The sequence below is a fragment of the Aquarana catesbeiana genome, linkage group LG13, assembly GCF_042186555.1.
Source record: "Aquarana catesbeiana isolate 2022-GZ linkage group LG13, ASM4218655v1, whole genome shotgun sequence".
Lineage (NCBI taxonomy): Eukaryota > Metazoa > Chordata > Amphibia > Anura > Ranidae > Aquarana > Aquarana catesbeiana.
In genome coordinates this window covers 233,715,784-233,742,386 of record NC_133336.1, presented here as the reverse complement: position 1 = coordinate 233,742,386, position 26,603 = coordinate 233,715,784, and the positions used below count along the sequence as shown (strand labels likewise).

At 43.3% G+C, this 26,603-nt stretch overlaps 1 protein-coding gene across 3 annotated transcripts in view; it reads right to left on the bottom strand.

The window, feature by feature from the left end:
- The window catches only part of LOC141116964 (NACHT, LRR and PYD domains-containing protein 12-like), a 264,975-nt gene that overhangs the window by 96,996 nt on the left and 141,376 nt on the right, over nucleotides 1-26,603 (bottom strand). For 2 of the 3 annotated variants that reach the window (XM_073609492.1, XM_073609493.1), the window contains 5 exons: nucleotides 15,478-15,642; nucleotides 13,603-13,767; nucleotides 11,055-11,219; nucleotides 8,894-9,058; nucleotides 6,490-6,654 (listed from right to left, as the gene is read on the bottom strand). In XM_073609492.1, coding sequence (XP_073465593.1) covers nucleotides 6,490-6,654; nucleotides 8,894-9,058; nucleotides 11,055-11,219; nucleotides 13,603-13,767; nucleotides 15,478-15,642 — 825 coding nt within the window. The remainder of the gene's footprint in view (nucleotides 1-6,489; nucleotides 6,655-8,893; nucleotides 9,059-11,054; nucleotides 11,220-13,602; nucleotides 13,768-15,477; nucleotides 15,643-26,603) is intronic. The other variant, XM_073609494.1, reaches the window with a different exon arrangement.

The following is a 26,603-nucleotide window of genomic DNA, read 5'->3' as shown; positions in this document are numbered from 1 at the left end:
CTTCTAGACTATTTACATTTAGTGCAGTGCGTCCTGCTCACAGTGTTCAGCTAGATCCGTTCCTGCTATTTACATTTAGTGCAGTGCGTCCTGCTCACAGTGTTCAGCTAGATCCGTTCCTGTTAAATTCCTACTGACCGGCAGGCTTGTCTGGTTACAGTATATAAAGCTACCTGAAGAAAATTACAGGTGTTCTATTTGATCCTATTAGTACCACGGTCAGGCAGCTAGACTATTTACATTTAGTACAGTGTGTCCTGCTCACAGTGTTCAGCTAGATCCGTTCCTGTTATCTTCCTACTGACAGGCAGGCTTGTCTGGTTACAGTATATAAAGCTACCTGAAGAAAATTACAGGTGTTCTATTTGATCCTATTAGTACCACGGTCAGGCAGCTAGACTATTTACATTTAGTACAGTGCGTCCTGCTCACAGTGTACAGCTAGATCCGTTCCTGTTATCTTCCTACTGACAGGCAGGCTTGTCTGGTTACAGTATATAAAGCTACCTGAAGAAAATTACAGGTGTTCTATTTGATCCTATTAGTACCACGGTCAGGCAGCTAGACTATTTACATTTAGTACAGTGCGTCCTGCTCACAGTGTTCAGCTAGATCCGTTCCTGTTATCTTCCTACTGACAGGCAGGCTTGTCTGGTTACAGTATATAAAGCTACTTGAAGAAAATTACAGGTGTTCTATCCCAGCTTAGTGCAGCTACAGGCCATTAGTATGTCTGGAAGGCCAAGAAGGAGAGGCAGACAGTCACAAGCCAATAAGAGAGGGCAAGCAGGCTCTGTGTCTAGTGCTGGTCGTGGAGACGGTGCATCCTCATCAGCACGTGGCCATGGGACACGCTTGGCCTTTTTTTCGGCAGCTGGCCATGTTGAGCCGCAACATGCGGAAGACTTGGTCGAGTGGATGACCAAGCCGTCCTCATCCTCCTCATCCTCTCTCACCCATGCCCAGGGTGCTTTGTCTGGCAAAGCAGCGGCCTCTTCCCTCAGCTCAATGTCATCAGTGACTCCTTCCCTAGCTCCACCATGTCCTCATGAGGATTCCCTCGAACTGTTTGACCACAGTGTTGGGTACATGCTCCAGGAGGATGCCCAGCGTTTAGAAGGCTCTGATGACGATACTGAGCTCGATGAAGGCAGTAACATGAGCGCGGACAGAGGGGGTGCCCAAGAAGGACAGCAATCTGGCAGTCATGCTCCCCCTGCTGCAGCATACTGCCAGGTTTGCTCCAGTGATGAGGAGGGAGGGGATGATGAGGTCACTGACTCAACGTGGGTGCCTGATAGGAGAGAGGAGGAGGAGAAGGAGGAGGAGGAGGAGGAGGAGGAGGAGGAGGCGGCAGCACATCACCAACGAGGCAGGATGCCCTCCAGGGGCCAGCCTAAGGGCAGCACATTGACTGCATCACACCCCAAAGCTCCACATGTGCAGGGCGCTGCAGTCTCTGCGCGTTATTCAAAAAGTTCTTTGGTGTGGGCCTTTTTTGAGACGAGTGCATCAGATCGCACCGCTGCTATTTGCAACATATGTCTCAAGCGTATCTCGCGTGGCCAAAATATCTCCCGCTTGGGTACCACATGCTTGACCAGACATATGTTGACCTGCCATGCAGTTCGTTGGCAAGCGTATCTAAAAGACCCACACCAAAGAACAAAGAGGATCTCTCCTTGCTCCTCATCAGCTGAGATTTCCAACCCCACTAGACCTTCAGTCCTCTCTGAGACCTGCAGTGAGAGGAATGAAGGTGTAGAATTAGGTGTGTCACAGCCAAGTACTTGTGGGCAATCTGCTTTTGGTACACCGACGTCAGATTGTACCAGGCAAATTTCCCTGCCCCAGCTGCTGCACCGCCGAAAGAAGTTTGCTCCCAGCCATCCACATGCCCAGCGGTTGAATGCTAGCTTGGCAAAATTGCTAGCACTTCAACTGCTGCCTTTTCAGTTGGTAGACTCTGCCCCCTTCCGTGAGTTTGTGGAATGTGCGGTTCCTCAGTGGCAGGTACCCAAACGCCACTTTTTCTCACGGAAGGCGATTCCGGCTCTCTACCGGCATGTGGAAGGCAATGTCCATGCCTCGCTGGACAGGGCGGTCAGCGGTAAGGTGCATATTACCGCTGACTCATGGTCCAGCAGGCATGGACAGGGACGTTACCTAAGTTTCACGGCGCATTGGGTGACTCTGCTGGCAGCTGGGAAGGATGCAGGACAAGGTGCAGTAGTGTTGGAGGTTGTTCCGCCACCACGCCTCCAAAATGCTGATTGTGACACACCTCTCTCCTCCACCCCCTCCTCTTCTTCTTCCTCCATGGCCTCTTCCTCGGAACCAGCGGTGCTCCATAGGCGTTCAAGGGGCTACGCAAGTACGCAGGCCAAAAGATGCCATGCGGTGCTTGAGCTGGTGTGCTTGGGGGACAGGAGCCACACTGGGGCAGAGGTTCTGTCAGCTCTGCAGGGGCAGGTTCAGAGGTGGTTGACGCCACGCCAACTTAAGGCAGGAATGGTGGTTTGCGACAATGGCACCAACCTCCTCTCTGCCCTCCGACAGGGACAAATGACCCATGTGCCCTGTTTGGCTCACGTCCTTAACTTGGTGGTGCAGCGGTTCTTGGGCAGGTACCCGGGCTTACAGGATGTCCTGAGGCAGGCCAGGAAAGTCTGTGTGCATTTCCGCCGGTCATATAATGCCAGTGCTCGGCTGACGGACCTCCAAAAGGAGTTTAACCTGCCCAAGAACCGCCTAATCTGTGACATGCCCACCAGGTGGAACTCAACGTTGGCCATGCTGCAGCGGCTGCACACGCAGCAGAGGGCCATCAATGAGTACCTGTGCGACTATGGCACCAGGACAGGGTCAGGGGAGCTTGGTTTTTTTTCCCCACGCCAGTGGGCCATGATCAGGGATGCATGCACTGTCCTGTCACCATTCGAGGAGGCCACGAGGATGGTGAGCAGTGACAGTGCATGCATCAGTGACACTGTCCCCCTTGTCCACCTGTTGGAGCACACGCTGCGTGGAATAATGGACAGGGCACTTGAGGCAGAACAGAGGCAGGAAGAGGAGGACTTCCTTAGCTCTCAAGGCCCCCTTTATCCAGACAGTGTTCCTGCGTGCCCGCCGATCACACAGGAAGAGGACGAGGAGGAAGAGGAGGAGGAGGAAGATTGTGTCAGTATGGAGGTGGAGCCTGGCACTCAGCATCAGCAGCAGTCTTTAAGGGATCAGTCCCAAGAAACACATGGACTTGTACGTGGCTGGGAGGAGGTGGCTGCGGACCATGTCGTTCTTAGTGACCCAGAGGACTCCGGACCGAATGCCTCAGCAAACCTACGCTGCATGGCCTCCCTGATCCTGCAAAGCCTGCGTAAGGATCCTCGTATTCGTGGTATCAAGGAGAAGGACCAATACTGGCTGGCAACCCTCCTTGATCCACGTTACAAGGGTAAGGTTGCGGACCTTATCTTGCCATCGCAGAGGGAGCAGAGGATGAAACATCTTCGGGAGGCCTTGCAGAAAGGTCTGTGCAACGCGTTCCCAGAGACTGGGAGGTTACAAACTCCTGTTTCTGGACAACGTGTTGCTGAGGCTTCGGTCAGTCAAAGAAGGAGCGGTGGAGAAGGTGGCCGTCTGACCGATGCGTTCAGACAATTTTTTGGTCCGCAGCCCCAAGGTATGATCGGTTCCAGCAACCATCGCCAGCGTCTGTTTTACATGGTGCAGGAATACCTAGGGGCAAGATCAGACTTGGACACCTTTCCCACCGAAAATCCTCTGGGTTACTGGGTCTTGAGGATGGATCACTGGCCAGAGCTTGCACAGTATGCAATTGAGCTACTGGCCTGTCCTGCATCCAGCGTTCTTTCGGAACGCACATTCAGTGCTGCTGGAGGCGTGGTAACCGATCACAGGGTGCGTCTGTCCACCGACTCGGTCGATCGGCTGACCTTCATAAAAATGAATGAGTCTTGGATCACCACCAGCTACCAAGCACCTGATGCTGATGTAACCGAATAATTTTTTTTGAAATCTCAGATCCCTTCAAAGACTGCCTATGCTGATGCTGAGTGACTATCCCTGAGTAATTATCCTCTTCCTCCTCAATCATCACGCTGATAGCTTGTAAGAACATTTTTGGTTCTGGGCGCCACCACCAGTGCCTAAGGCACAATTTTTCAGCCCCTGTTTAACAGGGGCGTGTAATTACAATTTTTGATGTAATACTTTGCAGCAGGGCTCGTTCCTGCATTCCAACTAGAGTGTCTGTGAGGGGTTGCAGTGTTGTGGCACCAGCACCAGTGCCTAGGGCCCAATTTTTCTGCCCCTGTCTAACAGGGGCGTGTAATTACAATTTTTGATGCAATACTTTGCAGCAGGGCTCGTTCCTGCGTTCCAACTAGAGTGTCTGTGAGGGGTTGCAGTGTTGTGGCACCAGCACCAGTGCCTAAGGCCCAATTTTTCTGCCCCTGTCTAACAGGGGCGTGTAATTACAATTTTTGATGCAATACTTTGCAGCAGGGCTCGTTCCTGCGTTCCAACTAGAGTGTCTGTGAGGGGTTGCAGTGTTGTGGCACCAGCACCAGTGCCTAAGGCCCAATTTTTCTGCCCCTGTCTAACAGGGGCGTGTAATTACAATTTTTGAAGCAATAATTTGCAGCAGGGCTCGTTCCTGCGTTCCAACTAGAGTGTCTGTGAGGGGTTGCAGTGTTGTGGCACCAGCACCAGTGCCTAAGGCCTAATTTTTCAGCTCCTGTTCAACAGGGGCATGTAATTACAATTCTTGATCTAATATTTCACAGCAGGGCCCTGTGAGGGCTTACAGTGTTGTGGCCACAGCAACACCTAAGGCCCAAATTTCTGCTGAGTATATAGGGCAGGACCCTACTTTCAAACATCTAACTTACAAATGACTCCTACTTGCAAACGGAAGGAGACAACAGGAAGTGAGATGAAATCTACCCCTAGGAAGGGAAATTCTCTCCTGTAAGAGTTAATATGGGAAAACAAGTTCTCCTTTCCACTGATGCTTTCCAATCCTTGTTCCACAAAAAAACCCAAATTTTCAAAAAACATTTTTCATTGGGACAAAAAAGTGAGGTGAAATCTTCTGAAGAGGAGGAAAGACAGCAAAACAAATGTCACAGGGGTGATAACCCTTCCCTATGTTTTCCAAAAAGCTTAGAAAAGATTTTTTGGCTGGAGCTAAACACGTTAAAAATGTTCAAAATTACAAACAGATTCTACTTAACAACAAACCTACAGTCCCTGTCTTGTTTGCACCGCCTGTATACTGCTGTTCAGAGTATATAGGGCCTGGTGGCCCCACACCTTTCCTTATTTTAATTTGGGTGCGGGGTTCCCCTTAATATCCATACAAGACCCAAAGGGACTGGTAATGGACTGGGGGGTACCCATGCCGTTTGTCTCACTGATTTTCATCCATATTGCCATGACCCGACATGACATTAAACCCGCAAGCAGTTTTAAATGAGATTTTTTCCTTTAAAAATGACATTTGGTGCAGGGACTGTTCTAAACATGGGAAACACGCGTCACTTTACAGGCATACTATAGACACCCCCCAGGTACGATATTTAAAGGAATATTTCACTTTTTTTTTTTTACTTTAAGCATCATTAAAATCACTGCTCCCGAAAAAACGGCCGTTTTTAAAAGTTTTTTTTGCATTGATACATGTCCCCTGGGGTAGGACCCGGGTCCCCAAACCCTTTTTAGGACAATACCATGCAAATTAGCCTTTAAAATGAGCACTTTTGATTTCGAACGTTCGAGTCCCATAGACGTCAATGGGGTTCTAACGTTCGTGCGAACTTTCGGTCCGTTCGCGGGTTCTGGTGCGAACCGAACCGGGGGGTGTTCGGCTCATCCCTACTCCTGATTACTCCTCCATAGCTTTATTGTGTTCACGGATTGTTGTTTTTCCCCAGGCGTTATCACTCCTGCAGGGTGCTCATTGCTAGGTTCTCATTATTTGTTTATAGTCAGCAGTGCAGCACCAATTCATTTGTCATTTGTTCTTTGTGGTGTGGGGGTCACTATTGGGGGTCTGCAGCAGATTACTTCTTTTCTTTTGTTTGTATTTGTCTACTTTGGTGTTGGCAGTGTGTGAGCTTCCTCTCTGCTATCTGATATTTACAACACTTTTTGAAGAATTTCCGGGGTGCACTCCAGATGTTTTTTTTCTTCTTTTTTTTCCCCCGCTACACTGGGGTTCGGTGCTTTTTTGATGTTTTTTTAGCACATTCCAGTACAATTCTGTGAAGGAAAAAGCAGCATGATGTACTTTTTGTTCTGGAATGGAAAAGCACTGGAACACACACTGAGCTGGCGTGATCTATGCCATTGGAACCCATATAACCGACTTTCCATGATTTTTATATGCGGAAAAAAATCCCTTCAGTGCATGTGATGTTATCTGTCCCAGAATATCATTGTCCCAGTCAGTCCTGTTATACTCACTGTAATTTCTCTATCCGGCTTGTTGTCAGAGCTTCCATCAGATCCTTGAAATGAGGACCATCCAGATTGTTCTTCGCCAGGTCCAGTCTCCTCAGTGCCTGGTTATTTCTTATTCCAGATGCCAGGTGGGGACAGGAACTGTCTGTCAGGTGATTAGAGGACAATCTGTAGAAGAGAAGAATGTTACCAGAAGAAAATGGATTTCTCCCCCAGGAATGAATGTAACTATTCTCTACATGAATGGAACTCATTTCTCTTTATTGGAATCATTTATATTGGATCACTTTATAAAACTCCAGGAAATAGAATTTTATAAGAATTTTTTATAATGGAGTATACCCCCCAATATTGTCCTCCATGTGTAGAGACGGTGATATCTCCATACACAGGATGAGCACAGAATACCACTGACATGACTCGTATTGTGCTATAATCTCCTTGTGTATGGAGCATGAATGGTGTCAGCAGACAGTGTGAGGCCAGAATAAGCATTGCTAGTGATTGAACGGGATGATTTTTATACAAATTTTAGACAAATGAATTGGTGCTGCACTGTTGACTACAACAAATAATGAGAGCCTAGCAATAAACAACCTGCAGGGGTGATATCCCTGGGGGAAACCAACAATCAGTGAACACAATAAAGCTATGGAATAGTAATCAGGGGCAAATAGTTAATGTAAACACAAAAATCAGTGTATATATTAATTGTTACTATACTAAAAAGGTAAAAACCCTCCAGAGATGTAACCCCACCAAATGAAAGATGCAGCAAAATATAATCACAAGTGTGTACAAGTGTATGGCAATAAAAGGAACAATAAACATCCTCCAGGGGTGCGATCCCAAAAAATAAACTCAAATAATAAAAGTATTTTGAATCTCAAAATGTGCAATAGTGCAAATTCACTCTCATCAAACTATTTCAAAGTAATAAAGCAAGTGTCCATTATAAAAAGTCCAAATGTGTTACTTCGGGGTTGATTTACAAAAGGAAAGACTGAGGACTTTGCAGGTACAGTTACTTCAGAGCTTAGTAAATGAGGTGAAGCTTCACTTTACAAAGAATATCCAATCACATGCAAGGAAAAAAAACAGAAGTTTTGCTTCCACATGATTGGATGATCAAAGTCAGCAGAGCTTCTGCTCCTTTACTAATCTCTGAAGCAACTGTACTTGCAGAGTGAACAGTCTATGTTGTTTAGTAAGTCTACCCAGAAGTAACACCATATACACATTTGGACTTTTTATAATGGACATGTGCTTTATTACTATGAAATAGTTTGATGAGATTGAATTTGCACTATTGCACTTTTTGAGATTCAAAATATTTTTATTATTTGAGTTTATTTTTGGAGATCACACCCCTGGAGGGTGTTTATTGTTCCTTTTATTGCCGTACACTTGTATGCACTTTTGATTATTATATTTTTGCTGCATGTTTCATTTGGTGGGGTTACATCTCTGGAGGGTTTTTGCTTTTTTGTATATTAAAGGGGTTGTAAACCCTTGTGGTTTTTCACCTTAATGCATACTATGCATTACGGTGAAAAACCTTCTCTCATGCTGCATCCCCCCAGACCCCCAGTTTTACTTACCTGAGCCCTGCCTTTCTCACCCCGGGGGCGAGGACACCAGCTCTGGCCAGTGTCTCATGTCCTGATTGGATAGATTGATAGCAGGAGCACTCGAGAAGAGGAGGAGGCACCAGCGCCACTGAGGGACCCCAGAAGAGGAGGATCTGAACCACTCTGTGCAAAACCAACTGCACAGTGGAGGTAAGTATGACATGTTTGTTTAAAAAAACAAAAAACTAGGGTTTACAACCCCTTTAACTATTAATATATGCACTGATGTTTGTGTTTACATGAACTATTTGCCTCTGATTACTCATCCATAGCTTTATTGTGTTCACCGATTGTTGTTTTTCCCCAGGGGTTATCACCCCTGCAGGGTGTGATTATTGCTAGGTTCTCATTATTTGTTGTAATCAGCAGTGCAGCACCAATTTATTTGTGAAAAATATCACATAAAAATCATCCAGTCCAATCACTAGCAATGCTGATTCTGGCCTATTTATAACACTTTTATGAAGCATTTCCGGATGCACACCAGATTTTTTTTCTTCTTTTTTGCATTTTTTCCCGACTGTACTGGGATCCGGTGCTTTTTTGATGCTTTTTAGCACATTCCAGTACAATTTTGTGCAGGAAAAAAGCAGCATGATATACTTTTTGTTATGGAATGGAAAAGCACTCACACACTGATCTGGTGTGATCTATGCCATTGGAACCCATATAACCTACTTTCCATTATTTTTTGATGCAGAAAAACAATTACTGCGGTGCATTTGGTGTGACCTGCCCCAGAATATTATTGTCTCAGTCAATCCTGTTATACTCACTGTAATTCCTCTATCCGGCTTGTTGTCAGAGCTTCCATCAGATCCCTGAGATGAGGACCCTCCAGATTGTTATCAGACAGGATCAGTGTCCTCAGTGTCTGGTTATTTCTTATTCCAGATGCCAGGTGGGGGCAGGAACTACCTGTCAGATGAGTATTCTTCAATCTGTAGAAGAAGAGAAGAATGTTACCAGAAGAAAATTTATTTCTCCCCCAGGAATGAATGTAACTATTCTCTACATGAATGGAACTCATTTCTCTTTATTGGAATCATTTATTTTAGATTACTTTATAAAACTCCAGGAAATAAAAAAATGTTATAATTAAGTAGACCCCCCAATATTGTCCTCCATGTGTGGAGGTGGTGATATCTCTATACACAGGATGAGCACAGAATACCACTGACATGACTCGTATTGTGCTATAATCTCCTTGTGTATGGAGCATGAATGGTATCAGTAGACAGTGTGAAGCCGGAATTAGCATTGCTAGTGATTGGACGGGTTGATTTTTATCTGATATTATTCACAAATGAATTGGTGTTGCACTGCTGACTACAACAAATAATGAAAGTCTAGCAATAAAGACCCTGCAGGGGTGATAACTCCTGGGAAAAATCAACAATCGGTGAACACAATAAAGCTATGGATGAGTAATCAGGGGCAAATAGTTCACATAAACACAAAAATCAGTGCATATATTATTAGTTTCTATACAAGAAAGTAAAAACCCTCCAGAGATGTAACCCCACCAAGTGAAACATGCAGCAAAATTATAATAATCAAAATTGTGTACAAGTGTATGGCAATAAAAGGAACAATAAACACCCTCCAGTGGTGTGATCTCCAAAAATACACTCAAACAATAAAAATATTTTGAATCTCAAAAAGTACAGTAGTGCAAATTCAATCTCATCAAACTATACATGTAATTTCATAGTAATAAAGCAAGTGTCCATTATAAAAAGTAGAGTCCAAATGTGTAGATGGTGTGACTTCAGGGTTGATTTATTAAAGGAAATAGACTGAGGACTTTGTAAGTACAGTTACTCCAGAGCTTAGTAAATAAGGTAAAGCTTCACTTTGCAAAGAATACCCAATCACATGCAGGGAAAATAAAAAAAATGAATTTTTGCTTGCACATGATTGGATGATGAAAGTCTTCAGTGCTTCCCCTCATTTACTAAGCTCTGGAGCAACTGTACTTGCAAAGTGCTCAGTCTATTTTCTTTAGTAAATCAACCCCGAAGTAACACCATCTACACATTTGGACTTTTTATAATGGACACTTGCTTTGTTACTATGAAATTACATTTATAGTTTGATGACACTGAATTTGCACTACTGTACTTTTTGAGATGCAAAATATGTGTATTATTTGAGTTTATGTTTACAGATCACACCCCTGGAGGGTGTTTATTGTTCCTTTTATTGCCATATACTTGTACGCACTATAGATTATTATATTTTTGCTGCATATTTCATTTGGTGGGGTTACATTGCTGGAGGTTTTTTTTGCCTTTTTGTATAGTAACTATTAATATACGTACTGATTTTCGTGTTTACATGAAGTATTTGCTCCTGATTACTCCTCCATAGCTTTATTGTGTTCACAGATTGTTGTTTTTCCCTAGGGGTTATCACCCCTGCAGGGTGCTTATTGCTAGGTTCTCATTATTTGTTTTAGTTAGCAGTGCAGCACCAATTCATTTGTCATTTGTTCTTTGTGGTGTGGGGGTCACTATTGGGGGGTCTGCAGCAGATTACTTCTTTTCTTCTATTTGTACTTGTCTGCTTTGGTGTTGGCAGTGTGTGAGCTTCCTCTCTGCTATCTGATGTTTATAACACTTTTTGAAGCATTTCCGGATGCACTCCAGATGTTTTTTTTTCTTTTTTTTTCCCCACTATACTGGGGTCCGGTGCTTTTTTGATGTTTTTTAGCACATTCCAGTACAATTCTTTGAAGGAAAAAAGCAGCATGATGTACTTTTTGTTCTGGAATGGAAACGCTCTGGAACACACACTGATCTGGTGTGAACTATGCCATTAGAACCCACATAACCGACTTTCCATGATTTTTTGATGCAGAAAAAAATCCCTGCAGTGCATGTGATGTTATCTGTCCCAGAATATTATTGTCTCAGTCAGTCCTGTTATACTCACTGTAATTTCTCTATCCGGCTTGTTTTCAGAGCTTCCATCAGATCCCTGAAATGAGGACCCTCCAGATTGTTCTTCGCCAGGTCCAGTCTCCTCAGTGCCTGGTTATTTCTTATTCCAGATGCCAGGTGGGGGCAGGAACTGTCTGTCAGGTGATTAGACAACAATCTGTAGAAGAGAAGAATGTTACTAGAAGAAAATAGATTTCTCCCCAGGAATTAATGTAATTATTCTCTACATGAATGGAACTCATTTCTCTTTATTGGAATCATTTATTTTAGATCACTTTATAAAACTCCAGGAAATCGAATTTTATAAGAAATTTTTATAATGGAGTAGACACCCCCCACAATATTGTCCTCCGTGTGTAGAGATGGTGATATCTCCATACACAGGATGAGTACAGAATACCAATTTCATGACTCGTATTGTGCTATAATCTCCTTGTGTATGGAGCATGAATGGTGTCAGCAGACAGTGTGAGGCCAGAATAAGCATTGCTATTGATTGGACGGGATGATTTTTATCTGATATTTTAGACAAATGAATTGGTGCTGCACTGCTGACTACAACAAATAATGAGAACCTAGTAATAAACAACCTGCAGGGGTGATAGCCCTGGGGGAAACCAACAATCAGTGAACACAATAAAGCTATGGAATAGTAATCAGGGGCAAATAGTTATTGTAAACACAAAAATCAGTGTATATATTAATTGTTATTATACAAAAAAGGTAAAAACACTTCAGAGATGTAACCCCACCAAATGAACGATGCAGCAAAATATAATAAACACAAGTGTGTACAAGTGTATGGCAATAAAAGGAACAATAAACATCCTCCAGGGATGCGATCCAAAAAATTAAATTAAATAATAAAAATATTTTGAATCTCAAAAAGTGCAATAGTGCAAATTCAATCTCATCAAACTATTTCATAGTAATAAAGCAAATGTCCATTATAAAAAGTCCAAATGTATAGATGGGGTTACTTTGGGGTTGATTTACTAAAGGAAAGACTGAGGACTTTGCAAGTACAGTTACTCCAGAGCGTAGTAAATGAGGTGAAGCTTCACTTTACAAAGAATATCCAATCACATGCAAGGAAAAAAAAACAGAATTTTTGCTTCCACGTGATCCGATGATTAAAGTCAGCAGAGCTTCCGCTCCTTTACTAATTTCTGAAGCAACTGTACTTGCAAAGTGCACAGTCTATTTCGTTTAGTAAATCAACCCCGAAGTAACACCATCTACACATTTGGACATTTGCTTTATTACTATGAAATAGTTTGATGAGATTGAATTTGCACTATTTCACTTTTTGAGATTCAAAATATTTTTATTATATGAGTTTATTTTTGGAGATCAGACCCCTGGAGGGGGTTTACTGTTCCTTTTATTGCCATACACTTGTATGCACTTTTGATTATATTTTTGCTGCATGCTTCATTTGGTTGGGTTACATCTCTGGAGGGTTTTTGCTTTTTTGTATATTAAAGGGGTTGTAAACCCTTGTGGTTTTTCACCGTAATGCATACTATGCATTACGGTGAAAAACCTTCTCTCATGCTGCATCCCCCCAGACCCCCAGTCTTACTTACCTGAGCCCTGCCTTTCTCACCCCGGGGGCGAGGACACCAGCTCTGGCCAGTGTCTCATGTCCTGATTGGATAGATTGATAGCAGTGCAGCCATTGGCTCCTGCTGCTGTCAATCAAATCCAATGATGTGGGCACCGGGGGCGGGGCCTAGTCCTGCTGTCTGTCAATGGACGCAGCAGCAGCAGAATATGGAAGCATGCCTGCACAGGTGTCCCGAAAGAGAGTGCTTCTCCGACGGAGCACTTGAGAAGAGGAGGAGGCACCAGCGCCATTGAGGGACTCCTGAAGAGGAGGATCTGGACCACTCTGTGCAAAACCAACTGCACAGTGGAGGTAAGTATGATGTTTGTTATTAAAAAAACAAAAAACTAGGGTTTACAACCCCTTTAACTAATAATATATGCACTGATTTTTGTGTTTACATGAACTATTTGCCTCTGATTACTCATCCATAGCTTTATTGTGTTCACCGATTGTTGTTTTTCCCCAGGGTTTATCACCCCTGCAGGGTGATTATTGCTAGGTTCTCATTATGTGTTGTAGTCAGCAGTGCAGCACCAATTCATTTGTGAAAAATATCACATAAAAAGAATCCAGTCCAATCACTAGCAATGCTGATTCTGGCCTATTTATAACACGTTAATGAAGCATTTCCAGATGCACACCAGATTTTATTTCTTCTTTTTTGATGACTGTACTGGGGTCCGGTGCTTTTTTGATGCTTTTTAGCACATTCCAGTACACTTCTGTGCAGGAAAAAAGCAGCATAATGTACTTTTTGTTCTGGAATGGAAAAGCACTGGAACACACACTGATCTGGTGTGATCTATGCCACTGGAACCAATATAACCTACTTTCCATGATTTTTTGATGCAGAAAAACAATTACTGCAGTGCATGTGGTGTAACCTGTCCCAGAATATTATTGTCTCAGTCAGTCCTGTTATACTCACTGTAATTCCTCTATCCGGCTTGTTGTCAGAGCTTCCATCAGATCCCTGAAATGAGGACCCTCCAGATTGTTATCAGACAGGTCCAGTGTCCTCAGTGTCTGGTTATTTCTTATTCCAGATACCAGGTGGGGGCAGGAACTATCTGTCAGATGAGTATTCTTCAATCTGTAGAAGAGAAGAATGTTACCAGAAGAAAATGTATTTCTCCCCCAGGAATGAATGTAACTATTCTCTACATGAATGGAACTAATTTCTCTTTATTGGAATCATTCATATTAGATTACTTTATAAAACTCCAGGAAATAAACTTTTATAAGAGAAATGTTATAATGGAGTAGACCCCCAATATTGTCATCCATGTGTAGAGATGGTGATAACTCCATACATAGGATGAGCACAGAATACCACTGACATGACACGTATTGTGCTATAATCTCCTTGTGTATGGAGCATGAATGGTATCAGCAGACAGTGTGAGGCCGGAATCAGCATTGCTAGTGATTGGACGGGAGGATATTTATCTGACATTTTTCACAAATGAATTGGTGTTGCACTGCTGACTACAACAAATAATGAAAGCCTAGCAATAAAGACCCTGCAGGGGTGATAACCCCTGGGAAAAAAATCAACAATCGGTGAACACAATAAAGCTATAGATGAGTAATCAGGGGCAAATAGTTCACGTAAACACAAAAATCAGTGCATATATTAATAGTTTCTATACAAGAAAGGAAAAACCCTCCAGAGATGTAACCCCACAAATTGAAACATGCAGCAAAATTATAATAATCAAAATTGTGTACAAGTGTATGGCAATAAAAGGAACAATAAACACCCTCCAGGGGTGTGATCTCCAAAAACACACTGATGGAAGTCTTCAGCGCTTCCCCTCATTTACTAAGCTCTGGAGCAACTGTACTTGCAAAGTGCTCAGTCTATTTTCTTTAGTAAATCAACCCCGAAGTAACACCATGTACACATTTGGACTTTTTATAATGGACACTTGCTTTATTACTATGAAATTACATTTATAGTTTGATGAGATTGAATTTGCACTATTGTACTTTTTGAGATTGAAAATATTTTTATTGTTTGAGTGTATTTTTGGAGATCACACCCCTGGAGTGTGTTTATTGTTGCTTTTATTGCCATACACTTGTACGCACTTTAGATTATTATATTTTTGCTGCATGTTTCATTTGGTGGGGTTACATTGCTGGAGTTTTTTTTTTTTTTTTGTATTGTAAGTATTAATATACGTACTGATTTTTGTGTTTACATTAAGTATTTGCTCCTGATTACTCCTCCGTAGCTTTATTGTGTTCATGGATTGTTGTTTTTCCCCAGGGGTTATCACCCCTGCAGGGTGCTTATTGCTAGTTTATCATTATTTGTTTTAGTCAGCAGTGCAGCATCAATTCATTTGCCATTTATTCTTTTGGTGTGGGGGTTACTATTGGGGTGTCTGCAGCAGATTACTTCTTTTCTTCTGTTTGTATTTGTCTGCTTTGGTGTTGGCAGTGTGTGAGCTTCCTCTCTGCTATCTGATATTTATAACACTTTTTGAAGCATTTCCGGATGCACTCCAGATGTTTTTTTTCTTCTTTTTTTTCCCCACTATACTGGGGTCCGGTGCTTTTTTGATTTTTTTAGCACATTCCAGTACAATTCTGTGAAGGAAAAAAGCAGCATGATGTACTTTTTGTTCTGGAATGGAAAAGCACTGAAACACACACTGATCTGGTGTGATCTATACCGTTAGAACCCACATAACCAACTTTCCATGATTTTTTGATGCAGAAAAAAATCCCTGCAGTGCATGTGGTGTGATCTGTCCCAGAATATTATTGTCTCAGTCAGTCTTGTTATACTCACTGTAATTTCTCTATCCGGCTTGCTGTCAGAGCTTCCATCAGATCCCTGAAATGAGAACCCTCCAGATTGTTCTTCGCCAGGTCCAGTCTCCTCAGTGCCTGGTTATTTCTTATTCCAGATGCCAGGTGGGGGCAGGAACTGTCTGTCATGTGATTAGAGGACAATCTGTAGAAGAAGAGAAGAATGTTACTAGAAGAAAATAGATTTCTCCCCCAGGAATGAATGTAACTATTCTCTACATGAATGGAACTAATTTCTCTTTATTGGAATCATTCATATTAGATTACTTTATAAAACTCCAGGAAATAAACTTTTATAAGAGAAATGTTATAATGGAGTAGACCCCCAATATTGTCCTCCATGTGTAGAGACGGTGATATCTCCATACAGAATACCACTGACATGACTCGTATTGTACTATGGTTTCCGACCAGGTCACGCCCATACATGTTGGCAGAATGGCACGGTTGTGCAAAACCACGTACCCATACATAACTTGCAACTGCGAACACCCCTGCCATGCCTGTGGTGATCGGATTTGTTGCAAAACCGGTCAGTCTTCAGGTCAGTTCTGACCAATTAAATGACAATTCAATAAGCAGCGCAGGTTACAGTGTGTAATAATAATAAGTCCCAATGCACATTTAAGGAAGTCCTTTTAGCTCCGAGAAGCTATTTGTGAGATGTATACGGTCCGTTGCTAGGGCAGCCTTATCAAGGGGGTGAAGCCACTCCAATATATAAAACAAGAAATAAACGAAAAAGGCGCCTCTTAGTAGGATCGTAAAAATTTAATGTTACAATTACATTAGCACACTCACATGTGAAGACTGTGTAGTCCGGCAAGGGTGAAGTCAGTAGAGCCCATGTCCGTGCTCTCAGATGCTTAGTTCCTCACTGCTGGCTGCTGTCGTTGTGCCGACTTCTGGGTTACAATCGTCGACCGCTGTTCAGAATGAGGCTTGGTCAGGCAGTCAGGTGGAAGGCTGGAACGCAGATGGAGTAGTGGCGCTGTACTGCTGTAAAGCAACGCGTTTCAGAGCATGCGCATTGCGGCGTGCTCCTTTGTCAAGCTATGGGAGAATACTATGTTTGTGGCCTATTTATGTGCTGACCTAGCACTGCCACCTAATGGACATAATGAGTAATCTAAAAAGTAAATTTTTTTAGCATCAATGAAGGGAAAGCATGGGGGTAATAGGATGTTAAAAACAGAAAATTAAAATTGAATTAAAATTAAATTAAAATTATAATTATAATTATAACATGCAACTTGCCTTTCTGCAATTTTGTATGTTGCACTACTTTTTGTATACTTATTACAGCTAATATATATGCATATATACCTATATATGTATGCATGCCTATATACTAATATTGCATTCACAATGGGGGAAAAACTCTTATAATTTACAACTATGACATTAATATTATCGCCTATATAGCTTATTATATTTATAAGTATAGAGGGGCTAGGGAGCAGAATTTAAACTTAGGGGATGAGATTAGGACTATTGGATGTACTATAGTCCTTATAGCATGCATGTACACCCATATCTAAAAAAATGCCAGTATGCATGTACAAAGGCTTGATACAACATTACTAATCCTTGAAGGAAAATTTATCTACCAGGAAAAAAATGTTCATAAGTGATCTATTTGTATGTATTTATATATAGAGATGGTGTCTGTATATACATGTGGATAATGGAGTTAGAACATTGTTAGATTACCTTATTGCTATATCTACTATGAATCTGCAGCTATTCTATTATAAGATGGTAGAGATTTCTAGTTCTTCATTGATTCCGCCTGGGTTTAACGTGTCTAAGGAATATATCCAGAAGGTCTCTCGTTCGCATAATCTATAGAATCTCTCTGCTGTAGTGAGGTTTTTTGGGGATCTGCTCTATCACCCATACTTCAAGACCTTCTGTACTTTTGTTGTGGTATTCACAGAAATGGCGTGGGATACTGTGTTTGTCCCTTCCCCCTTCTATCTTTCTTCTGTGTTCGCCAAATCTCTGCCTTAGAGGGTGAATAGTGCGTCCTACATACATCAAGCCACAAGGACAACTAAGGCCATAGACCACGAAATCTGAGCCACAGTTAAAAAATTCCTCTAGCGTGTATGTTTTTCCTTTAGTGGAGAAATGTTTTTTTCCATGTTAGACAAAATTGCAGGTTTTACACATAGCTTTTTTGCACCGAAACATGCCCTTCAATGGAATCATATGGGCATGTGTCGGTGCAATTTCTTTGATGGATTTAAGTTTGCTTGGGGCAATTTTATTTTTAATGTTAGGGGCCTTTCTATAGGTAATGTTTGGGTGGTTTGGTAGAACCGGTTTTAGATGTGGATCCTCTAAAAGGATTGGCCAGTACTTTTTAAAGATTGCCTCCATTTTAGAAAACTTAGTGTGAAACCTAGTGATGACCTGCCCAGACTGATAGGAATCTCCATAATTTTTTTCCTGATGTATTGTAAGTAATGTTTTTGTGCCTGTTCGACTAATGAGTCTGGGTAACCCTTATCCTTGAGTTTCTTCTTAAGCAAGTGACTTTGTTCCATGTAGTCAGATATTTTGGTGCAATTTCTCCGCAACCGGCAAAACTGCCCCTTGGGGATGTTTTGTTTCCATTTACTAGTGACAGCTCTTGTAATGTAGTAGGGAATTTCCTGCCGTGGGTTTGAAAAAGTTCTTAGTGTGTATTTCATGGCCTTCATGATACAGATCAAGATCCAAAAAGGCTAATTTGTCTTTATCCATAACATGTGTGAAGCTGAGGCCATGTGGGTTATCATTGCAATGGGAAACGAAGTCATTCACGACGACATCTGGCCCATCCCAGATGATTATAATGTCGTCTATGAAGCGACCATAGAAAATAATATTCCTCAGGAATGGATTGTTTTGCCAGATGTACCTATCTTCCCATAGTCCCATTGCCAAATTTGCGTATGAGGGCGTAAAATTAGCCCCCATAGCTGTTCCCTGTACCTGCAAATAGTATTGTTCGTCAAACACAAAATAATTATGTGTAAAACAATAACTTGCACAATCCAGGATAAATGAGGCCTGTTTGTTACTCATGTAAGGATCCTGAAACAGAAAATGATTAAGGGCTGCTATACCAAAAGTATGGGGGATGGAGGTATACAAGGAAATTACATCTAAAGATATCCAGATGTATTGATCTTCCCATCTATAGGATTTTAATAAATCCAAAAGGTGGGTTCCGTCGAAACCATAGAAATGCTAGAGCAACTCTATCATGATGACTCATACACAGGATTAGATCTCTTTACTCAACATTTTCACACGTCACCACCAGTCATACACACAGGACTAAAACCAAAATCAGTCTTCTTCCCATACCAATCAAAAGGCCCACACCTCACCACTTTCTACAACATGGTATATTCAGAGTTGAAAAAAATGTGTGCTTGTACTGAAGTAAGGACCACCAATCTTGGTAGCCTTACATCAAAAGAAAAAATAGCTCTTAAAACATTAACCGATAGCAAAGACCTAATCATAAAAAACGCCGACAAGGGCGGCGGAATCGTGATCCAGAATAGATCGGACTATATCGAGGAAGCAAATCGTTTGCTTTCAGATAGGTCTACTTATCGTAAACTAAGTTCTGATCCTCTGTCTGAATTCCATATAGAAATAAATTCACTCATAGATGCTGCTATTGAAACCAATATTATCAATAAAAATGAAGCTTCATTTCTGCGAAGAGACTACTATAGGACCCCATATTTTTATCACATACCAAAAATTCATAAGAACCAGACCAATCCACCGGGAAGACCAATTATTACTGCCATGGATAGTATTACCTCAGGACTATCAAAATACATTGACCATCATCTGCAACCCTTAGCACAAGGGTTACAGTCCTATATTCGTGACGGAACCCACCTTTTGGATTTATTAAAATCCTATAGATGGGAAGATCAATACATCTGGATATCTTTTGATGTAAATTCCTTGCATACCTCCATCCCCCATACTTTTGGTATAGCAGCCCTTAATCATTTTCTGTTTCAGGATCCATACATGAGTAACAAACAGGCCTCATTTATCCTGTATTGTGCAAGTTATTGTTTGACACATAATTATTTTGTGTTTGACGAACAATACTATTTGCAGGTACAGGGAACAGCTATGGGGGCTAATTTTACGCCCTCATACGCAAATTTGGCAATGGGACTATGGGAAGATAGGTACATCTGGCAAAACAATCCATTCCTGAGGCATATTATTTTCTATGGTCGCTTCATAGACGACATTATAATCATCTGGGATGGGCCAGATGTTGTCGTGAATGACTTAGTTTCCCATTGCAATGATAACCCACATGGCCATGTTATAATTATAATTTTAATTTAATTTTAATTTAATTTTAATTCAATTTTAATTTTCTGTTTTTAACATCTTATTACCCCCATGCTTTCCCTTCATTGATGCTAAATAAATTTATTTTTTAGATTACTCATTATGTCCATTAGGTGGCAGTGCTAGGTCAGCACATAAATAGACCACAAACATAGTATTCTCCCATAGCTTGACAAAGGAGCGCGCCGCAATGCGCATGCTCTGAAACGCGTTGCTTTACAGCAGTACAGCGCCACTACTCCATCTGCGTTCCAGCCTTCCACCTGACTGCCTGACCAAGCCTCGTTCTGGACAGCGGTCGACGATCGTAACCCGGAAGTCGGCACAACGACAGCAGCCAGCAGTGAGGAACTAAGCATCTGAGAGCAAGGACATGGCCTCTACTGACTTCACCCTTGCCAGACTACACAGTCTCCACATGTGAGTGTGCTAATGTAATTGTAACATTACATTTTTACGATCCTACTAAGAGGCGCCTTTTTCGTTTATTTCTTGCTGACCAATTAAATGCCTCCTCTGCTGTGTAATGTAAACACAGGCAGAGGAAGTGATGTCACCTCCACTCCTGGAATCCGTTTTGGCTCCGTAAGAGAGAGTACATCCAAACGCAAGTTGCACCAACACTACACTGACACAGTACACGTAAGCACTCATTTCACCCCCCGATTGCCCCCAGTTAACCCCTTTACTCCCTGTCACTGTGTCACCAATTGCAGTTTCAGATTTTTGACTGATCACTTGCATTGGTGTCACTGATCAGCATTAGGGCAGTTAGTAGTAGGCCCAGGTAGGTTTAGGGTCCCCCCTAATAAAGGTTTAACCCCTTGATCGCCCTCCCATATTAGTGACGCTGGCTAGTTAGTTATTTTTTTATAGCGTCAGGGCACCCGCCGAACGCTAACAGTTGCACCCGCCGAACGCTAACAGTTTTTGCGGTAGTGATTGAAGCAGTCACTGACAACCTGTTACTCTTTTTGCCTGTGAGTCGCACTAGTTGTACCTGTAAATTTAGAGGCCAAAATGTCCAAACAGAGGTACCCTAGTGAAGAGGCCTACATGTTTCTGAGCATGACAGATGAGAGTGAAGAGGAAGTTACCCATCTGTCAGATTCAGGCTCAGAATACAAACCAGTAGACAGCAGCGGCACCCCGACAGATAGCTCCGATGACGGAGTAGTGGTCCCTGCTAAGCACAGTTGTACACAACCCCGTTCTTCTGTTGTTGAGGTGCAAGAACCGCAGGGCTCTCGTATGGAGCAGAGAGCCAGTTCTAGTGCCGCTCATCCTTCTGGTGAACTGGCCAGCACCAGCGGCCTAGTACACCCTGGTCATAGTCAAACCAGCACTGTAGTATCACGTGGTGACATGGCGAGTCCCATAAGTGCAGTTCAAGCTGGTGCGGTGGCTAGTACAAGTAGTGTCCCGCAGCCACGAAGAAGACAAACACAGGCCCGTCCAAGCCCATAGTGCCCTTCCTGCTGCATTTGCTAATCCTAATTGGGAGCATACCATTTCTGCAGCAGCCGTACTTCCCCCATTCACTGGCCAACCCGGAATTCAGGTGGAAATAGTTGATTTTACGTCACTTGATTTTTATTTGCTGTTTTTCACGGAAGATCTCTATAGATCTATTGTGGACCAAAGCAATTTGTATGCTGGTCAATTCATTGCCACTAATCCCCAGTTGACCCTTGCCAGAGATTGGAAAGCTATTACGGTTTCCAAATTTAAGACCTTCCAGGGCCTATCTCTCCTCATGGGCGTAACTAAAAAAAGTGAGTTGCGGTCATATTGATCCACTGACCCAATTCACCATATGCCCGTGTTCTCAGCATCCATGGCCAGGGCTAGATACGAGCAGATCTTGCGGTCCATGCATTTTACTGACAATGAACTCTGTCATCCTCGGGGGGGTGACCCTGAATACGATTGGCTCCACAAAACATGGCCTCTCATAAACCACTTAAATCAACAGTTCGAAGCCTTGTTTACTCCCGATCAAGTCTGCATTGATGAGTTCCTGATTAAATTTTATTGTCTTTCAAACAGTATCTTCCCAGCAAATGTGCCAGATATGGGGTCAAGATGTATAAGCTCTGTGAAAGGGGCAACAGGCTATACATATAGTTTTATGGTTTATAAGGGAAAAGATAGTCACGTGGAGCAGGAGAACTGCCCAGACTACATAGAGAGCGCTGGCAAGATTGTTTTGGACTTGGTGTCACCCTTATTCGGAAAGGGGTACCACTTATACGTGGACAATTATTACACGAGCATGCCAATTTTTAGTCACTTGTTTGATCATGGAATTGGTACATGTGGCACCGTGCAATCTAATCAATGGGGCTTACCCCAATGGCTTGTAGAGTCCCGACTTAGACAGGGGGGAGAGAGCCTGCTTGGAGTGTAATAGTTTGCTCGCAGTGAAATGGAAGGAAAATCGGAAAGTTTTTATTCTGTCCTCCCTTCATGCAGATACGACAGTCCAAATTCCAATGGCGGCTGGGAGAAACCCCTCTGTATCCACGAATACAACCTTAGTATTGGAGGGGTGGACCTCAACGACTAGTTGATGGTGCCGTACTTAATTGCCCATAAGGCCAGACACTGGTACAAAAAAGTGTCTGCATACTTATTGCAATTGGCTCTGCTGAACACTTATGTGTTTTACAAAGCATCAGAACGAACTGGATCCTTCCTTAAATTCCAGGAAGAGATCAGTACAGCCCTTCTGTTTCCAGACGGCGCTGTGGCCCAACTTCCCAATCCAAATGCATGAGAGGCATTTTCATATGTCCTCCCTGGTACCCCTACTCAATGATCACCCCAAAGAAGATCTGTCTGTAGCAAGCACAGATATAGGCGTGACACCTGCTATTATTGTCCCTCCTGTCCTGGCCAACCTGGTCTTTGAATCAGTGAATCTTTCGAACGCTACCATTCACTAGTGGAGTATTAGCATAGGGTACAGCACTAGGACACACTTTCACAGGCTCTTCAAAGATGCCATCACATTTTAAGAGACCCGAACCTGGAACAGTTATGCCCCATACACACGACAGGATTTTCCTACGGAAAATATGTGATAGCACCTTGTTGTTGAAAATTCCGACCGTGTGTAGGCTCCATCACTCATTTTCCATAGGAATTTCCGTCACACAAAATTTGAGAGCTGGTTCTCAAATTTTCCGACAACAAAATCCGTTGTCGGAAATTCCGATCGTGTGTACACAATTCCGACGCACAAAGTGCCACGCATGCTCAGAATCAAGCAGAAGAGCAGCACTGGCTATTGAACTTTATTTTTCTCGGCTCGTCGTACATGTTGTATGTCACCGCGTTCTTGACGTTCGGAATTTCCGACCAACTTTGTGTGACCGTGTGTATGCAAGACAAGTTTAAGCCAACATCCGTCAGAAAAAAAAACATGGATTTTGTTTCAGAAAATCCTATCGTGTGTACAGGGCATAATAGTTGTCTAAAAAAGTGTTAAAAAAAAAAAATATACATAGCGATGTCTTGATATACAAGTAGCCTCATGTCACAACTGAGTATAGAATAGAAGAGAGGCGCCTCTAAGTGTAGCAACATGGTTACAATTAATGAAGGTACAACATTTAGCAACTCATATGGTTGATGATTAAAACAGGCACATCTAAGTATGTAGGCATCATGGGTAAAACTGTCCACATAGACCATCCTACTCACCACCATCGACCTCATCTCTTCCACGATGTGCTCCACGAGCGGTTCAGTCGCTCAGGGTAGTCTTCCCAGTCACATCCCAGAACCCTGCACCCTGTATATAGCTCATCCCAGAACCCTGTGTATAGCTCATCTCAGAATCCTAGACCCTGTATATAGCTCATCCCAGAACCCTGCACCCTTTATATAGCTTGTCCTAGAACCATACACCCTGTATATAGCTCATCTCAGAACCCTGCACTCTGTACATAGCTCATCCCAGAACCCTGCACTCTGTACATAGCTCATCTCAGAAACCTGCACTCTGTACATAGCTCATCTCAGAACCCTGCACTCTGTACATAGCTCATCCCAGAACCCTGCACTCTATACATAACTCCTCCCAGAACCCTGCACCCTGTATATAGCTCATCCCAGAACCCTGTATATAGCTCATGTCAGAACCCTGGACCCTTTATATAGCTTACCCCAGAACCCTGCACCCTTTATATAGATCATCCCAGAACCCTGCACTCTGTATAAAGCTCATCCCAGAACCCTGCACTCTGTACACAGCTCATCCCAGAACCCTGCACTCTGTACACAGCTCATCCCAGAACCCTGCACTCTGTACACAGCTCATCCCAGAACCCTGCACTCTGTACACAGCTCATCCCAGAACCCTGCACTCTGTACACAGCTCATCCCAGAACCCTTCACTATGTACGCAGCTCACACCAGAACCCTGCACTCTGTATATAGCTCATCCCAGAACCCTGCACCCTTTATATAGCTCATCCCTGAAGCCTGTATATAGCTCATGTCAGAACCCTGGACCCTGTATATAGCTCATGCCAGAACCCTGCACCCTTTATATAGCTCATCTCAGAACCCTGCATCCTGTATATAGCTCATCTCAGAACCCTACACTCTGTACATAGCTCATCCCAGAACCCTGCACTCGTACATAGCTCATCCCAGAACCCTGCACTCTGTACATAGCTCCTCCCAGAACCCTGCACCCTGTATATAGCTCATCCCTGAACCATGTATATAGCTCATGTCAGAACCCTGGACCCTGTATATAGCTCATCCCAGGACCCTGCACTCTGTACATAGCTCATCCCAGAACCATGCACTCTGTACACAGCTCACCCCAGAGCCCTGCACTTTGTACACAGCTCATCCCAGAACCCTGCACTTTGTACACAGCTCACCCCAGAGCCCTGCACTCTGTACACAGCTCATCCCAGAACCCTGCACTCTGTACACAGCTCATCACAGAACCCTGAACTCTGTACACAGCTCATCCCAGAACCCTGCACTCTGTGCATAGCTCATTCCAGAACCATGCACTCTGTGCATAGCTCATCCCAGAATCCTGCACTCTGTACATAGCTCATCCCAGAACCCTGCACTCTGTACATAGCTCGTCTCAGAACCCTGCACCCTGTATATAGCTCATCCCAGAACCCTGCACCTTGTATATAGCTCATCCCAGAACCCTGTATATGGCTCATCTCAGAATCCTGGACCCTGTATATAGCTCATCCCAGAATCCTGCACCCTTTATATAGCTTATCCCAGAACCCTGCACCCTTTATATAGATCTTCCTAGAACCCTGCACTCTGTATAAAGCTCATCCCAGAACCCTGCACTTTGTACACAGCTCATCCCAGAACCCTGCACTCTGTACACAGCTCATCCCAGAACCCTGCACTCTGTACACAGCTCATCGCAGAACCCTGCACTATGTACACAGCTCACATCAGAACCCTGCACTCTGTATATAGCTTATCCCAGAACCCTGCACCCTTTATATAGCTCATCCCAGAACCCTGCACCCTTTATATAGCTCATGTCAGAACCCTGGACCCTGTATATAGCTCATGCCAGAACCCTGCACTCGTGCATGGCTCATCCCAGAACCCTGCACTCGTACATAGCTCATCCCAGAACCCTGCACTCTGTACATAGGTCATGCCAGAACCCTGCACTCTGTACTAAGCTCATGCCAGAACCCTGCACTCTGTACACAGCTCATGCCAGAACCCTGCACTCTGTACACAGCTCATGCCAGAACCCTGCACTCTGTACACAGCTCATGCCAGAACCCTGCACTCTGTACACAGCTCATGCCAGAACCCTGCACTCTGTACACAGCTCATGCCAGAACCCTGCACTCTGTACACAGCTCAAGCCAGAACCCTGCACTCTACACAGCTCATGCCAGAACCCTGCACTCTGTACACAGCTCATGCCAGAACCCTGCACTCTGTACACAGCTCATGCCAGAACCCTGCACTCTGTACATAGCTCATCCCACAACCCTGCACATAGCTCATCCCAGAACCCTGTATATAGCTCATCTCAGAAACCTGAACCCTGTATATAGCTCACCCAGAGCCCTGCACCCTTTATATAGTGTGACAAACTCACCCGGGACAGAGGCTATTGGAGGGGACTGAATGCAAGCCTCTTGCCCACCGATTATGGGCCCTAGCATTTGGGGGAATGGTGCTCTCTGTGAGCTGTATGCCTGGGGACCCTGGGGTTGGTGTTACTTTGGATTCAGCTCCATGTCCCCCCAAAACACACAGACTCTGGAACCCGTTATATGCCATATTAGAATGGTAAGACTGAATTATACTGTTGGGACACATCCTGTGAGGAGATGCTAATGTCATCAACTCCACTCACCTGTCTGATGTCAGCCATAATGTGTTTAATGTAAATAAGTTTAGTCTAGGTTCTAAGGGTATTCAACTCATTGTTGTTTGTTCTAATTAATCCTGTGTTGATGTTTATGGTAATGTATGTTAATTGAATGAGCTGATCACATTGTCCTCTATACAATGTAGGAGATGGGACGACTCCTATTGGAGCTCATGTTAATTAGGTTAGCTTTGAGTCAGCCTGGTGTATAAATGTGTGTGAAATCTCAAATAAAGAGTTAGTTCTGATGTACTCCAAGATTGGTGTTGTCTAGTTCTTGGGGGTTCCTATAGCCAGATCCATTGGGCTCGTGTTCC